This window comes from Hyperolius riggenbachi, chromosome 7, assembly GCF_040937935.1.
Source record: "Hyperolius riggenbachi isolate aHypRig1 chromosome 7, aHypRig1.pri, whole genome shotgun sequence".
Classification (NCBI taxonomy): domain Eukaryota; kingdom Metazoa; phylum Chordata; class Amphibia; order Anura; family Hyperoliidae; genus Hyperolius; species Hyperolius riggenbachi.
Window position 1 is genome coordinate 12,638,908 of NC_090652.1, and position 17,405 is coordinate 12,656,312.

Below are 17,405 nucleotides of genomic sequence, written 5' to 3' on the forward strand. Positions count from 1 at the left end.
CCCTCCTTGGATGTGTAGTGGTAGCAGTTTCTCAGGCTCCACACCGGATTCCATCCCTCATTCCCCGGCCATTACCCGGGGTCACAAATGACAGACTTGCCCACCTCCATATGATTCTCGTGAAAGGAATGTGGTGTCATCTTTGCCCGCCATAACTGGTTCTCATTAAAGGATTTAAAGTACATTCATTTCAAATACACAGCAGGGCCTCGAAAGTCCTCCTCCTGTATTGTTATTTTTGGTCACTACCTCAGGGCGGGCGGGCGTGCAAGCCTGCCCGCTGCCCTCCTTGGATGTGTAGTGGTAGCCGTTGCTCAGGCTCCACACCGGATTCAAACCTCTCATTCCCTGGCCATTACCCGGGATCACAATGGCAGACTTGCCCGTCTCCACAGGATTCTCATTGTAGCGGTACTGAACAAGTACACAGCAAGTAGAAAATGTAAATTAAAAACAAAACGTAAGCTTTTTAACAATGCCATGGAAAGTTGAGAAGGCAGTCACACATTACCTGACATCACTGAGTGAGGAAGAGCAATCACGCCATGTTGCGCAGTAGTCCAGCATGGCCGTCACTACACAAACAGCTGTTTGCGGTGCGTTACACAGTGAGTTTGGTGTGTCAGTGTGAAGCAGTACTCTAATTACACTCAGTTTGATGTATACACATGCAAGATGTTTGAAAGCACGTTAGGCCTGCAATTTAGCATTCAATGTGATTTCTGCCCTTAAAATGCTGCTTTGCGTCACATCCAGATTTTTCACCGGGACTTTTGGCATGTATCCCACTCCGCCATGCCCCCCTCCAGGTGTTACATCTTTTCCATCACTTTTGTGGCCAGCATCATTTTTTCTATTTTTCAAAGTTCGCCTCCCCATTGAAGTCTATTGCGGTTCGCAAATTTTTCCGCGAACCGAACCTTCTGCGGAAGTTCGCGAACCGAAAATCGGAGGTTCGCGACATCTCTAACCAAAACCTGCCAATGGCAACTACAGTGTCAGAGGTGCAAGAAGGGGATGGGGAGCAGCTTGTTAATGATTACCATTATGCAAAGTATCTATAGAAGTGATTATTATGAGCACAGGACCAATAGGAAGCTTATACTGTAGTTGAGGGAGGGCCCTTTGGGGCCCCTCTGGCCCCAATCGGTCACAACCCCTATTGTTACACAACTGACAGGTATATTAACATTGTGGAAGACAGCAGTCAGTTGGCATCACAAGGCTGATTCAACAGACCTCATGCTGAAAATTGGGAAAATCGGCAGCAAACAAAATCTCTGATCAGATTTAGAGAGAGATGTCTCTTGGTCAATCTGATTTATTGGTGCCTTTCAACCATAAGAAAATGTAAGCTTTGCTCAAAGGAAATCCATGCAGATTTAATCTCATTTTTTATTAGAACAAGACAATAGCCTGGTCCCAGCTCTGCACAGAAGGATTTTTCCAGCCAGACAAAAGTCCACAGTTAGGCCCTACGTGGCCAGTATGACACCTTCAGTCTTTTCACATAACCATCCAAGGTGGACAACATGAGCCAGTTCACAGATTAGCAAAGTCAGCTTTGTGTGCCTCCAACCATTCCTGGAATTTCTTGGCCTTGGGGTTGAGTTGAAGGGTGAGCTCAATGTTTCGGTCAGGCTTCTGCATGTAGAAACGGAACATATTGGCAAGTTCTTGTGCTCCAGGGAAGCCCAGCTTCTCATAGGCCTCAGGAGACATCTGCAGGACACAAGAAGAACCTTAAAGCAAACATGCACTGTAATCAAGAGGTACAATAGTTTACAGAAATGTCCTGGTGTCTCACTTCACTGTAAAGGGCAAAATTGAATAAAAATTTTACAGTGACTAAGCGACAAATTCAAGGCTAACTTTGTTAGGAGCTAAGCAAGCAAGCAGAATTTTAACAGTACTCACAGGACTAGAGATGTAGCAAACGGTTCGCCAGCGAACTTGTGGTTCGCGCTTGCCTACCAAAGGCGACCTCTCGGAAGTTCGATTCGCCCCATAATGCTCTATGGAGCAGAACTTTGACCCTCTACATCTCAGTCAGCAGGCACATTGCTAATCAGACTGCACTCACACCTGGAGCCCCACCCCCTCCCTTATAAAAGGCAAGGTCCTTGAGCCTTTTTACTCACTCGTCTGCCTACACCAGTTAGTTAAAGGACAGCTGCTACACACTGCTAGGGAGAGTTTAATTAGGCTCTTGTATATTGCTCACTACCTCCTACTCCTACCGGAGGGAGGAGGGTCTCATCTGCCAGAGAATTATAGTATTTCAAAAGCCAGCTTACATACCGTGGCTGTGAATTGAACCCGGGTCTCACTGTGTGGTGGGCAAGTACCTTAACCGCTGTACCACAACAGTACTAACTGAAGCTGGCCTAGCATTTACCATTTATGCTCAATCCAAGAGAAAAATTAGACAAGACAAACATTTATATCATGCTTTTCTCCTGGCAGACTCAAAGCACCAGAGCTGCAGCCACTAGGGCACGCTCTATAGGCAGTAGCAGTGTTAGGAAGACTTGCCTAAGGTCTCCTACTGAATAGGTGCTGGCTTACTGAACAGACAGAGCAGAGATTCGAACCCTGGTCTCCTGTGTCAGAGGCAGAGCCCTTAACCATTACACAATTCATGCACTACTTAAAGAGACACTGAAGCGGAAAAAAAATTATATGATTTGTATGTGTAGTACAGCTAAGAAACAAAACATTAAGATCAGATCAGTCTAATTGTTTCCAGTACAGGAAGAGTTAAGAAACTCTAGTTATCTCTATGCAAAAAAAAGCCATTAATCTCTAAGACTTTTAAAGAGGGCTGTTATCTGACTTTATCTCAACTAAGTGAACTAATTTTCTCTTTACCAGATGAGAGGTCATTAGTTCACAGACTGCTCAAAATCATTTTGAATGCTGAGTGTTGTGTAATCGGCACATATTAGAGAATGATGCAATGTTAGAAAAAACACTGTATACCTGAAAATAAAAATATGAGGATATTTTCTTTGCTGCTAATCTAGTAATTCATAGTACACAACCAATTGACTATATCATATTTTTTTTTATCGCTTCAGTGTCTCTTTAAGGATCTAAGCCAGCACCTATTCAGTAGGAGACCTTAGGCAAGTCTTCCTAACACTGCTACTGCCTATAGAGCGTGCCCTAGTGGCTGCAGCTCTGGTGCTTTGAGCCTGCCAGAAGAAAAAGCGTGATATAAAGGTTGTCTTGTCTAATTTCTCTTGGATTGAGCATAAATAGTAAATGCTAGGCCAGCTTCAGTTAGTACTGTTGTGGTACAGTGGTTAAGGTACTTGCCCACCACACAGTGAGACCCGGGTTCAATTCCCAGCCACGGTATGTAAGCTGGCTTTTGAAATAGTATAATTCCCTGGCAGATTGGAGGGAGGCAGGGAGGAGGGAGGAAGGCCTAAAATAGGGGTTTATGTGAAATCTAGATTTTTGCCTGGGACTTTTGATGTGCAATTCCCGCAATCATGTCTGCCTCCAGGTATTAGAGCCCTCGAAACATGTTTTCTATCATTTTTAAAGCCGTCAGAATTTTCTATTTTTCAAAGTTCGCCTCCCCATTGAAGTCTATTGCGGTTCGCGAACCGAACCTTTTGTGTCTACACATGACATCTGACGTGAGAATGATATGGAGGCTGCCATATTTCCTGTTAAATACCAGTTGCCTGGCAGTCCTGCTGATCTATTTGGCTGCAGTAGTGTGAACACCAGAAACCAGCATGCAGCTAATCTGGTCAGCTGTCAGGAACACCTGATCTGCTGCATGCTTGTTCAGGGGCCATGGCTAAAAGGATCAGCAAGATAGTTAGGAAACTAGTATTGCTTAAAAGAGACTAACATCAAAAACCTCCCCTGGGGGGTACTCACCTTGGGTGGGGGAAGCCTCTGGATCCTAATGAGGCTTCCCACGCCGTCCTCTGTCCCACGGGGGTCTCGCTGCAGCCCTCCGAACAGCCGGCGACAGACCTGACTGTAGATTCAATATTTACCTTTGCTGGCTCCAGCGGGGGCGCTGTGGCTGCTTTCGGCTCCGAACTACACAGAAATACCTGATCTCCGTCGGGTCCGCTCTACTGCGCAGGCGACGGAAAATTGCGCCTGCGCACTAGAGCAGACCCGACGGCGATTGGGTATTTCCGCCTACTTCGGAGCCGGCAGCCGTCAGAGCGCCTGCGCAGGAGCCGGGAAGGTAAATATTGACGTCACCGCTGCACGGAGGGCTGCAGCGAGACCCCTGAGGGATGGAGGACGGCGTGGGAAGCCTCATTAGGATCCGGAGGCTTCCCCCACCCAAGGTGAGTACCCCCAGGGGACGTTTTGCCGTTACAGTTCCAAAAAAAAAAAAAAAAAAAAGTGTAAATATTGGAGCCTCCACATCCCTCTTCTAGCTAGGTAAAAGGCCACCTAAAGTGAGACTATTCCTGAGAATTATAGTTCCATTTCCCTTCAGAAGGGGGGTGAATTAGACTGTTGGACAGTATTTAATACATAATAGTAAGGCCCTGCCTACAAGTTATTAGTAGGACTCATACTCCGGGGCGTATCTGGGTAATACAGAGCCTATGGCAAACATTGAAATAGGGGCCTCCTCCCCCACTCTAACCCTGCTCTAAAAACAGCATCAGGTTATGGTTGCCTGAAGTTTTGGGGGATATTTTTCCTCTGTCCTCTTTCCTAACACTAAGCCAAGTGTGCCCTTCAAGTTACAGCTAATGGGAATATAAAAAAAAAAAAAAAAAAAAAAAAAGATACTCACCCAAGAAAGGGAAGGCTTAGATCCGAATGAGCCTCTCCTCCCCAGTTCCAATCCCCCGCCGGGGGGGGGACTTTGGAAGTCTTCGCGAGCCTAGTCCTCCCGAAGACAGGCGGCTCCATACTGCGCACGTGCGTCATAAAGGGCACTCGCACGTGCGCCGTGTAGAGCGGCCAATCTTCGGGAGCGCTCGGGCTCCCAAAGCATTTCCGAAGCCTCCCTTCAGCCGGGAACAGCGGTATTTGACCGAAATGGTCAAATACCGCTATATAGGGGAGCCAGCGCAACGACGAGGACCGGGAGAGGAAATGCTCAATGGGACCCAGAGCCTCCCTCTCCTTAGGTGAGTATCTATTTAAATTTTGGTTCCCATTCACTTTAATTAGCCATGTTTCCCAGATAACAGAAGTAATCTGATCTGAGGTCTGAATGACGAGGGCACAGGGCAGGCATGGCAGAGCTGCAAAGGAGCAGGCATGGTGCTGCCATGCCCGCACCCATCTTGATATGACTTCTCATACTATATGCACCCATATAGTACAGAGATGCCTACTAGTTACTTCCCCATCAACAGTGCAGATTACGATTTGTGGTGAACCAACCCACTGGTAAGGTTGCTTTCTGGCCTAAAACCTCAGTTAAAGGCCCAAGCAGAACTGCTACATAAAAAGCGTAAACTGGTTTCTGTAGGGTCTCCTTCCTCCATGTAGGTCGTGGTACACTGCACGATCGCTAAAAATGTAACTTTTCAACACCCACTCTGACTTTTTGGTCACATGACTTTGCAGAGACCCCTCCAGCAAGCATGGAACTGGCAGGAGTGGGAATTCCCAGCAATAGCCCAGCTGAAAGATCAACCCTTTGTGGCCAGCACTGAAGCTCAGCAAATTCTAATGAGGTTGAATAGCACTGATTGCAAAGTCTCAATTTTTCAGCAGAGGGATGGGGTGGGAGAGGTCAGGTGATCTGTGCACACCTAGAAAGACTGGTGGACTCCAAGGAGCGTCACTTCCCTGTCACATGAAAGGGGAGGAGCAGGGACAAACTTCTGTCCAGCAAAGCGCAACAGAAAGTAGGGACTACCGAAGCAAACCTAGTTTTTTTATTTATTTTTTTGCAGTCAAGTGAACCACACAGCCCCATAAATGTGCTAATTTTATATAGAAATGCCAACTGGTTATGGTTCATTCAAATACAAGTGAGGAACTGCTTGAGGTACATCCAAATGCTGAAGCAACTGCCAAGTTTAGTTGCGTTGTATATGCCAACTGTTCATAGTTTTGTACGTGAAGCACCGGTATTCACCCAACAGTATGCACTAGTTCTTACCTTGGCATTTTTGATGGTCTTTCCGAGCACTTTGGACATTATGGCCGCATATTCATCTACGGTGAGTCTCTCCGTGCTGAGACCAATTGCCTGGGAGAGGTATTTGGAGGGAGACAAAAAGATGCTGAGGACAACACCACCCAGATCCTTCACCGAGAAACCATCCATGGGGATGTCGCCCATGGGGATGGCTGGAAGAACGAAGAGGGTTTCAGTGAGTCAGGGGGTGCAAACTGGGTGAGGGAATAGCATTCTACAAGCTTTTAAATCACAAATGGTTTATCAGAGAAAATAAAAAAATTTAAACGTGTAGGCGCAAGTCTGCCAACCCAACCCACTGGAAACAGCCAAGTCATGTCCTGCACCACAATCCCTCCTCCCGACAGTACACAGAGCTCAACTTTCTGATCACTACAAGTGACTTTACTGACAGCTGAAACATGATTGGATGCTCCAAGTAACTGCTGCCCTTTAGCTGTAGCTCTTTGCACTAGTCTGCCTCATACTGCCCTACAATTTCTATAGGTCACCTTGCAGCTAGTAGACTAGCCATATGTGCCCACTAGCCAACCATCTGCAAGCTAAAAGACATGGTCTATGGCAAGCCCAAGTCTATCTAAAGCATACATGTCAAACTCTGGCCTGTGGGCCAAATCTGGACCTCAGCCATTAAAAAGGCTCTGAGACACCTCACCAATTACCCCATCTGGGAAGGTTTGTGGTTTTCTGTAACATGTACTGTTGGTGCGCCTTGAAGACGGGTTGGGAATGGAGTTAGAAGACTAGGGCAGTTACAGGTATTGGTCTACTCCCATGTATCAGTGATTGTGACCACAGTACCTGAGGCAACATGGGGTGTGGCAGTGTTGCATTGGGACAGTAGCCTGTGGTAGAAAGTAGCATTGGGACAACATTAGTAGCACTGAAATGGCTCAGAAGAACATAGCTGTACATCCTGGTGGTATGGTCATGTTACCACAGTTGTGCAGATGGATCCTGATGGCAATAAAGTCTCACTTTTGGTTAGAGATGAAAATTGAAGCCAACCCCCGGAGCAAGTGCACAAACTGGCAGGACGTGCTTTTTTGTGAGAGCAGATTCAATATGGAAAACTATACTACAACACTAGGGGTCCCATCCTATTGCCATATAGAACAAAGTCTTACCCAGAGAGTAGTCACCACTGTCTTTGTCCTTCTGAGGCCTGAAGAAGGTCAGCAAGTTTTCATAGTAACAGGCCAGCCTCACACTGGTCATAGGGACCCCGATCTCCCAGAAATACGCCTCTACTTCCCCTTTCCCGTCAAAGTGTTGCACCTCCAGCTTGCCTTCGTTGAGCTTCTTCACGTTCTCCAGACCACTGAACACCACAAGCTCCAGTTCAAGACGCTTGGTTACATCTGCAATTCTTTTCCCCTAAAACCAGAAAAAAACCCACACTAAAGCAACCCATTGACAGCATTCAAAGACTACATATCCAGGCCTCAAGTAGAAGAGTTGTAGGTGTCATTATGCAGCAGACTCTTGGCATAGAAAGATTGCCAAGTCACCAAGTGTCATCTGACCCAGGGGTGTGAGGTTAAATTGGGAAACAGTTAATGCTACTTCATAAACTTGTATTTACCAGATCTTAAACAATGGCTGTAGCAAGTAATATGCCTTCACGATGAAGATGAGTATACTACAAGTTTTTTTAAACCTTTCTGCTGCATCTTCACAAAAAAATTTGCATTAGCCCATAAATCCTACTGTGGACTGAAAAAGACTCATGGACTGAACTCTATTTTGGAAGGGTGCAGATAGTATTACCAAATTTTGTAAAGCAACCCCTCTATGTATTAAAGGCTACCCGAAGTGACATGTGACATGATGACAGACATGTGTATGTACAGTGCCTAGCACACAAATAACTAGGCTGTGTTCTTTTTCTCTCTCTCTCTACCTGAAAGAGTTAATCACGTATGCAAGTGGCTGACTCAGACAGGAAGTGACTACAGTGTGACCCTTACTGGTAAGAAATTCCAACTACAAAACACTTTCCTAGCAGAAAATGGCTTTTGAGAGCAAGACATAAAAAGGGGAATTTATCAGTGAGAGTCACTGTAGTCACTTCCTGTCCGAGTCACTTACATACCTGATCTTTAACCCTTTCAGGCAGAGAAAGAAAAAAGGAACAGACATGTTTATGTACAGTGCCTAGCACACCAACTATGCTATCTCATGTCACCTCGGGTATCCTTTAAAGCACAACCCCAGTCAACGTAAAAGTTGGATTCTACATTGGGCATACACTGACTAACTGTATAAAGTATAAAACTAAAACCTCAAGCTTACTATAGGGGGCTCAGGTGTGGCGGCCACATTTATAAAGATACTGATGGCCACACCTGTAAGGTGGGCCAAGGGGGGGGGGGATAAGGGAAGGGTTGTGAATATTAAGGAGCCACCATCAAAGTTTTCATGGGGGCCTGATTTACAGTTATGCCCCGGATGAAAAAAAAAATCCAAAAATGTAAGTTAGCTTTACCAGGGAAGAGGAAGTTGCAGCTAACAGAAGCCCACTTGCTCTTTAGAGGAGCATTAAAGGACAACTGAAAAGGTATATGGAGGCTGCCATGTTTATTTAATTTTAAGCAATACCAGTTGCCTGGCAGTCCTGATTCTCTAATACTTTCAGCCATAGCCCCTGAACAAGCATGCAGCAGATCAGGTGTTTGACACGATTAGCTGCATGCTTGTTTCTGGTGTTATTCAGACACTGCTGCAGCCAAATAGAGCAGCAGGACAGCCAGGCAACTGGTATTGCTTAAAAGGAAACAAACATGGCAGCCTGAGGCAAACCACAAGAGCTTTTTAAGTGCTAGAAATTTTAAAAGCTCTTGCTAATGTCTTGCTATGGGGGGGGGGGGGGGGGGGGGGAGATTTACAAAGTCACATTGCTCCAGTGTGAACACACTTAAGGTAACATTAGCAAGAGGTTCACCAATCACAAAGTGCTTAGAAAAGCTCTTGTAGTGTGAATGAGCCCTTAGAAGTCTTTCAGCACCCATTGAGCAGGAAAGGAAATGTTCTGCCATCACCCAGATCATCCCAGTTACCTGGGCAACCTCTTTGTCCTGGTCCAGATGTTCCCAGTAGTTTGTCACCACAAAAGTTCCGTATGCTCCACTGAGGGCAGCCTCCAAGCTCTTCTCATCGTCCAAATCTGCGGCCACCACCTCTGCCCCGGCCTCCTTCAGCTTCTCAGCGGCCGGCTTTGTGGGGTCTCTGGTCACCGCCCTGACGGCAAATGTTCCATCTTCCAGAAGAGCAGAGGCAACGGAACCGCCCTGAGCTCCTGCAGGACAGCGAGAAGGTGGTCAGTGCAGAAGACATTCCAGTCCACCTTAACTCTTCTGGAGAACACCAAGACATTTACAACTGAAGGAACTGGACAACATTACACTAGAAGAATAAGTCACTTAGTGATGAGCACACATTTTGCATTGAAATTACAATGTGAAATTGTAATGCAAGAATTTGGGAACACCAAAATTGGCAAATATATTGAGAAAAAAGGGGTCTACATGAAAAGAGCGCCTGGTGTAGCGCATATATATATATATATATATATATATATATATATATATATATATATATATATATATATATATATATATATATATATATATATATATACACACACACACACCAACTTTGGCTACAAAAAAGGCGCCTGGTGTAGCCCATATAAAAACTTTGGCTACAAAAAAACTCCGGGATGTGTAAATAACTATTCCCCTTCAGGCCGCCATGGATAGTGGGGGAATGAAATAATTCGGCTTCCAGCGCTTGTAGCCCATATAAAAATAGGCTGCAAAAAAAAAAAAAAAGGCAATAATATGGGCTACAAAGGGGCACCTTGCTGTAGCCGAAAAAAAATATGGGCTACAAAGGGGAGCCCGCTTGTAGCCTATATCAAAACTCGGGTGCCCTTTTCTACACCTTGTAGCCCATATTTCCAGAAACACTGATGTCTATGGCGGCGCCCTTTTCATACAGGCAGCTCGGGTGCCCTTTTCAACCCATCCCAAAAAAGTGAACAAACCTTAGAAAAAGGGACAAATTTAAAGACATTTTTCCGTTGCATTTTTTAATGTTGACTCAAACTATTTTTTTTTCACCCACACTTACCACTTTTGACCTCCCTAGCTGTAACATAGCTCGGGCTAGCTGTCAAGAGCTCAATGCAGAGCAATGGAGCTCAGCAGAGCATTTACTCACCTTCCAGGGGATCCAGAATGCAGGCAGCCATTTACTCTCTCTCCACGCGAGGCTCTGAACCACTCTGGTGAGATCCCAGTCAGTGATTTCACTCCAGAGTTACAGCGCCACCCGGAGGATGGAGGGAAAATTGCAGCGCTGGAGCCCAGGGAGCAGAGTGAGAGTGGAGCTGCTGAAGAGACTCTGGTGGCATGATTTTTCCTGGTTTTAGGGTCTGAAACGTTCAGCAGAGCACCTAATATCTGGACATCATACTGCCAGGGAGGTTAATGCCATTGTCACCAAAATTGCTAGATGTTGACTGAAATCACAATATCAATTGAATGTCCAGATCATAATTATGTATGACTAATTTCAAAAATTAATGCAAAATCATGCAATCGCAACTAGCAGATTGCAATTACCGCTATACTCCATGCGAGTCCTCTACTAAGCCCTAGGCCAGTGATGGCTAACTTTGGCACTCCAGCTGTGGTGGAACTACAAGTCCCATGAGGCATTGCAATACTCTGAAAGCTCTAAGTATAACTCGGGTAGGCAGAGGCATGATGGGATTTGTAGGAGGGTACTTCTGATGGTTCCAGGGGTACTCAGGCTTGATCTACTTTGCCAAGAACAAATTTAGAGTTTTAGAAGTTGATAAATCATTTCAAACTAAGCCAAAATATTTTAGCCAATTAAAAGCAATAGTAAATGCTTGGAAAGTGTTTATATATAATAGTACATGATTGATTCTAGATTTGTCAAGGGGTATTTGTGACAATGTTTACTATGCTAGGGGGTACTTGGTGAGTACAGGGTTTCAAAAAAAGGGTGCATACCAATAAAATGTTTAAACATTGTACTAGGCTATTGGTCAGCCAATGGTTGCCTCACTTTCCATCTCCTCTAATCGTATAACTGCAAAGGATTGTGGACCAAACTCAAAACATGTTTGACTGGCCCAATTCCCAGACTGCATACATTTTGGACGTAGTCTGCATTCAAGGTGGCGTTAGCTCATCGCTTCGCATGATCAGATATGCAAATTATTCCAAGTTAATGCAAAGTTTTATGCAAATGTATGCAGTTTGAAAATCGACCAATTTAAACCCAGGTTTAAATTGATTGGATCTTTTTCAAGCTACATATATTTGCATCTCATTGATCATACCTACTCACTGACCCATCTCCATCTGATGGATGTGGCTTTTCTAGCAAGGCCTGTTACGATTTAATCACTTCTTAAAGGACCACTGTTGCAAAAATCTTAAATTAAAATACATGTAACACCTACAAATAGGAAGCCTGTTTCCTCCAGAGTATAATGAGGCATAAACACTTTTCTCTTCTGTTGCTGTCACTTATAGTAGGTAGTAGAAAGTCTGACAGGACAGACGTTTTAGACTAGCCCATCTCACCTCATGGAGGATTCTCAAGGTTCTGTTCTTTATTTTCAAGAGCACTTGGACAGAGAAACTGCCAAAAAAAAAAAAAAAAAAAAAAAAAAAAAAAAAGTGTAGCGAGCAGGGAGGCTGGCCAGCATATTTGTGTACATTTTCCAGGGTGTGTCTTTAAGAATAAACGCCTTGCTGAGAATCCCCTATAAGAGATGGACCAGCCCAAAACCTGTTGGTTCTGTCAGATTTCTACTAGACAAGACAAATAACATTTATATTGCGCTTTTCTCCTTGCGGACTCAAAGCGCCAGAGCTGCAGCCACTAGGGCGCGCTCTATTGGCAGTAGCAGTGTAAGGGAGACTTGCCAAAGGTCTCCTACTGAATTAGTGCTGGCTTACTGAACAGGCAGAGCCGAGATTCGAACCCTGGTCTCCTGTGTCAGAGGCAGAGCCCTTAACCATTACACCATCAGCCAACTGCTACCTACTACCTACTATAAGTGACAGCAACATAGGAGAAAAGTCATTTATGGCTCATGTTACTCTGGAAGAAAAAACTACTCATTTGTATATTTTAAGATTTTTGTGATAGTGTCCTTTAAATGGATTCTATCACTTTTTCATAAGAACCACCACTGACAGTTCTTGTGTCCATGTTCCAGGGCCTTTAGGTACACTTGCTGTTGCCTGCAGGGATCAGTACCCAACCTCCCGGGTGACAATTTGGGGCAGAGTCCTGTACAAACATGTCACTAGTGATGGGCTCACAAGTAGATAACTAGCCAAATTCATGATTCTAATGAGGCTTAATTGCCTCAGGTGTGCGGCTGGGAGAGAGGGGGTCAATTACCCAGATGTCCGGAGCTTCTATGCATATCACACGCTTGCATACAGCCAACATAAGCGAAAGCGGCAGCCTCAGGACCACTCCAGTTGGCTTGAAGTCCTGGGGCGGGGTTTTGCATGCATCTCCACATGAATGATGGAGCTGTCATCAGTCTCCCAGCGGTGACCACTGCTAGGAGACTTAGATGGCGAAACCACTGGCCATTTACTCTGTACAGCGCCAGCAGTGGTGTACTGGGGACAGCCGTGTGACATTGCTGTCCCCCTGGGTGGCAGGGAAGCGATCCAGTGTCATAGGCTGCAGCCTATGACAGGCGAAACCACTGGCCATTTACTCTGTACAGCGCTGCGATCTACAGCAGTGGTGTACTGGGGACAGCCGTGTGACATTGCTGTCCCCCTGGGTGGCAGGGAAGCGATCCAGTGTCATAGGCTGCAGCCTATGACAACCGACCGGCTGGCAGGAGGGAGGGCTAAGGAGAAAAAAAAAAAAAGTTAAACAAAAATATTTGTAAAAACAAACAAACAAACATTGGGGATTGATCATAGCCCACAACAGAGAGCCCTGTTGGTGGGCAGAAAAGGTGGGGGGGGGGGAAATAACTTGTGTGCCAAGTTGTACAGCCCTGCAGTGAGCCCTTAAAGCTGCAGTGGCCTAATTTGTAAAAAAATGGCCTGTCACTGTGGGGGGGGTATACCATGGTCCTTAAGGGGTGAACCATAAATTGGGCATCCAGCAGGACACCACCAGGGCGTTACTTAAGTGTGCATCAGAAGCAGTTTGCTTAGAGAGGAGCTCAAATTTTGCATATGTGTATAGTAACCATTACAATGCAAATTTTGGGGGAAAATTTTAAGTCATTTGTAATTTTGCACCGACTTTAGCAGTCCATAGCAAAGCCCCCATACAGGCCATTTCCAACAAAATTGCTCGCTACATTGAAAAAAAAAAAAAAAAAACAACATTTTTTCCTTTGCATTTTTTTAAACTCAGAAAAATGACCAAAAAATGTTTTTAAAGAGCAATTTTGGCAACAATAGCATGTATTTTGCCATTAACCGCTAAAGTAGCACAAAATGTGAACGTTACAAGTGATCACAAAATCAATTGAATTTACAAATCTTAGTAACAAGTTTTTGCATAATTGTAATTCGCTGCTTATCACCATTTCTGGTGCACGCCGATGTGCAGTAAATCCGTTGGGGAAGGTTAGTGTCCTTTTTAATGCCAGTTGCTTAACTTCCCAAGCAACCGGCAAGCACACATCTGTGCCAGATAAATGACACTACTGTAGCCAAACATCTAGAGATTCTGATTCAATTCAACAAAGCGATGAGCTTTAGTATGGGTGATCCAAAGTAGATAGACCAGTGACCCACACTACAATCGATATCCTATACGGTTCACCTTCACTAATGGATCTGACTGATGTGTCTCCATGCATGGAACACAAAAATTGATTCAGAGTCGATTGAATGACGTGAACATGAACAGTAGGAGATTCCTGTGCAACTGACTGATATCATCCATCCTGCTTGAATACATGATATCGGCCACTTTTGATCAATTGGGCATACTGGAACCAGTGGCGGACATACGGCCGTGCAGGCCGTGCCGCCGCACAAGGGCCCCTGAAGTTCCGCTGCTTCAGGGGCCCATTAAGTATTGCAGTTTTTTTTTTTTAATTTTACCTTTTATTTTTATTTTAACCTGGGGGGCCCCTACTCCTGTCCTCCCCCCTCACATCGGCCCCCCCACCCTCCCCCTCCCCCTAATGCGATGCGGCGGGAGAGCAGAAAATACAGGAAGTCTCCGCCGGGGCTGCAGCAGACACTAGAGGCTGCTGCTGCTTGGTCTCCCGTGTCTCCTTTGTACACTGCTCGCTACTAAACCAGGAAGTAGCGAGCAGTGTACAAAGTTGGAGACACGGGAGACCAAGCGGCAGCAGCCTCTAGTGTCTGCTGCAGCCCCGGCGGAGACTTCCTGGATTTTCTGCTCTCCCGCCCGCCGCCGCGCATACCGGGAGGGGGGCCCCGAGGTGAGTGAGGGAGGATAGGAGTCGGGCCCCCCACCCGGATAGCTACACACCCATCCACCCGGCTACCTTACCCACCCGGCTACCCACACACTCACCCGGCTACCTTACCCACCCGGCTACCCACACACTCACCCGGCTACCTACCCACCCGGATACCCACACACCCACCCGGCTACCTACCCGGCTACCTAACCACCCACCCGGCTACCTACCCACCCGGCTACCTACCCGGCTACCTAACCACCCTGCCGGCTACCCACCCACCCGGCTACCTAACCACCCTGCCGGCTACCTACCCACCCACCCGGCTACCTACCCACTCGGCTACCTAACCACCCACCTGGCTACCTACCCACCCGGCTACCTACCCGGCTACCTAACCACCCACCCGACTACCTACCCACCCGGCTACCCACCCACCCGGCTACCTAACCACCCACACATCTACGCACTCACCCGGCTACCTACCCACCCGGCTACCTAGCCACCCACCCGTCTACCCACCCGGCTACCTACCCACCCAGCTACCTAACCACCCTGCCGGCTACCTACCCACCCACCCGGATACCTACCCACCCACCCGGCTACCTACCCACCCAGCTACCTACCCGGCTACCTAACCACCCACCCGGCTACCTAACCACCCACACATCTACCCACCCGGCTACCTAACCACCCACCCGTCTACCTACCCACCCAGCTACCTAACCACCCTGCCGGCTACCTACCCACCCGGCTACCTACCCACCCGGCTACCTACCCACCCGGCTACCTACCCACCTGGCTACCTACCCACCCGGCTACCTACCCACCCGGCTACCCACCCACCTGGCTACCCACCCACCTGGCTACCCAACCACTCACCCGGCTACCTACACACCCACCCGGCTACCTACCTACCCACCCGGCTACCTACCAACCCACCAGGCTACCTACCTAAAGACCCACCAGGCTACCTACCCACCCACCCAGCTACCTAACCACCCACCTACCCACCCACCAGGCTACCTACCCACCAGGCTACCCGGCTACCCAGCCACCCACCAGGCTACTTACCCACCCGGCTAAGGGCTGCCTACCTACCTACCCACCAGGCTACCTATCCACCCAACCACCCATGGGAGCTGCGCGCTGGATGGAGGCTGGGACAGGAGGTCTGCTGCTGCAGGTGAGTAAATGGTTTTTTTTATTATTTATTTTAGCAGGTGTATGTTCTGGGCAGGTCTGCCACATGATTGCGTGTATGTTCTGGGCAGGTCTGCCACATGATTGCATGTATGTTCTGGGCAAATTTGCTACATGATTGCACGTGTTTTCTGGGCAAATCTGCCGACATGATTGCACGTATTTTCTGGGCATATCTGCCGACATGATTGCACGTGTTTTCTGGGCAAATCTGCCGACATGATTGCACGTATTTTCTGGGCATATCTGCCGACATGATTGCACGTATTTTCTGGGCATATCTGCCGACATGATTGCACGTATTTTCTGGGCATATCTGCCGACATGATTGCACGTATTTTCTGGGCATATCTGCCGACATGATTGCACGTATTTTCTGGGCATATCTGCCGACATGATTGCACGTATTTTCTGGGCATATCTGCCGACATGATTGCACGTATTTTCTGGGCATATCTGCCGACATGATTGCACGTATTTTCTGGGCATATCTGCCGACATGATTGCACGTATTTTCTGGGCATATCTGCCGACATGATTGCACGTATTTTCTGGGCATATCTGCCGACATGATTGCATGTATTTTCTGGGCATATCTGCCGACATGATTGCACGTATTTTCTGGGCATATCTGCCGACATGATTGCACGTATTTTCTGGGCATATCTGCCGACATGATTGCACGTATTTTCTGGGCATATCTGCCGACATGATTGCACGTATTTTCTGGGCATATCTGCCGACATGATTGCACGTATTTTCTGGGCATATCTGCTCACATTATGTGTATTTTCATGAGAAAACCTGCTCACATTATGTGAATTTTCTGGGGAAAGGGTCACCAAAACCTGGGCCCACTGTCTTTGCGTTGCACTTTTCAAGGGAACCTGAGGTGAGAATAATATTGAGGCTGCCATATTTCTCTCCTTTTAAGCAATACCAGTTGCCTGGTTGCCGTTCTGGTCCTCTGCCTCTTATTCTTTCAACCATAGACCCTGAACAAGCATGCAGCAGGTCAGGGGTTTCTGACAATATTGTCAGAACTGAGAAGATTAAGCTGCATGCTTGTTGCTGGTGTAATTCAGTTTATTACTGCAGCCAAATAGATCAGCAGGGCCGCCAGGCAACTAGTATTGTTTAAAAGGAAATAAATATGGCAGCCTCCATATCACTCTCACCCCGGGATCACTTTAAATTACAGTTAGCTCCGCCCTTATCCGGTCATTGCCACGCCCATTTTTTGCCGCGGCGCTACGCGCCGCAGGTTCTATCCACGCCCATTTTTTGCTGCAGCGTGCTTCGCGCGTCGTAGGTTATAGCCACGCCCATTTTTTGCCGCGGCGCGCTTCGCGCGCCGCAGGTCAGGGGGGCCCACAATTGATATTTTGCACAGGGGCCCACTGCTGCCTGTGTCCGCCACTGACTGGAACTCTCGATTCCCCCTCAATTCTATAAAATGATTGAATCTAGTTGTCGACCATATAGCTAAATTGATAGCTGTATGGTGTCTCCTTAACATTTGTACATCAGTCTTGGAAGGGGGATTTGGTCTCCAAAGAGGAACTGTCCCAAAGGAGG

At 46.9% G+C, this 17,405-nt stretch overlaps 1 protein-coding gene across 3 annotated transcripts in view; it reads right to left on the reverse strand.

The window, feature by feature from the left end:
• Positions 1-1,413: 1,413 nt before the first annotated feature.
• Positions 1,414-17,405, reverse strand: part of LOC137525384 (nmrA-like family domain-containing protein 1) — a 36,374-nt gene continuing 20,382 nt past the window's right edge. Inside the window, exons 3-6 of one of the 3 annotated variants that reach the window (XM_068246454.1) lie at positions 9,214-9,452; positions 7,282-7,531; positions 6,116-6,306; positions 1,414-1,722 (exon numbers count right to left, since the gene is read on the reverse strand). In XM_068246454.1, the coding sequence (XP_068102555.1) occupies positions 1,543-1,722; positions 6,116-6,306; positions 7,282-7,531; positions 9,214-9,452 (860 nt within the window). In that variant the 3' untranslated portion in view covers positions 1,414-1,542. The remainder of the gene's footprint in view (positions 1,723-6,115; positions 6,307-7,281; positions 7,532-9,213; positions 9,453-17,405) is intronic. The other 2 variants (XM_068246455.1, XM_068246457.1) reach the window with 2 other exon arrangements.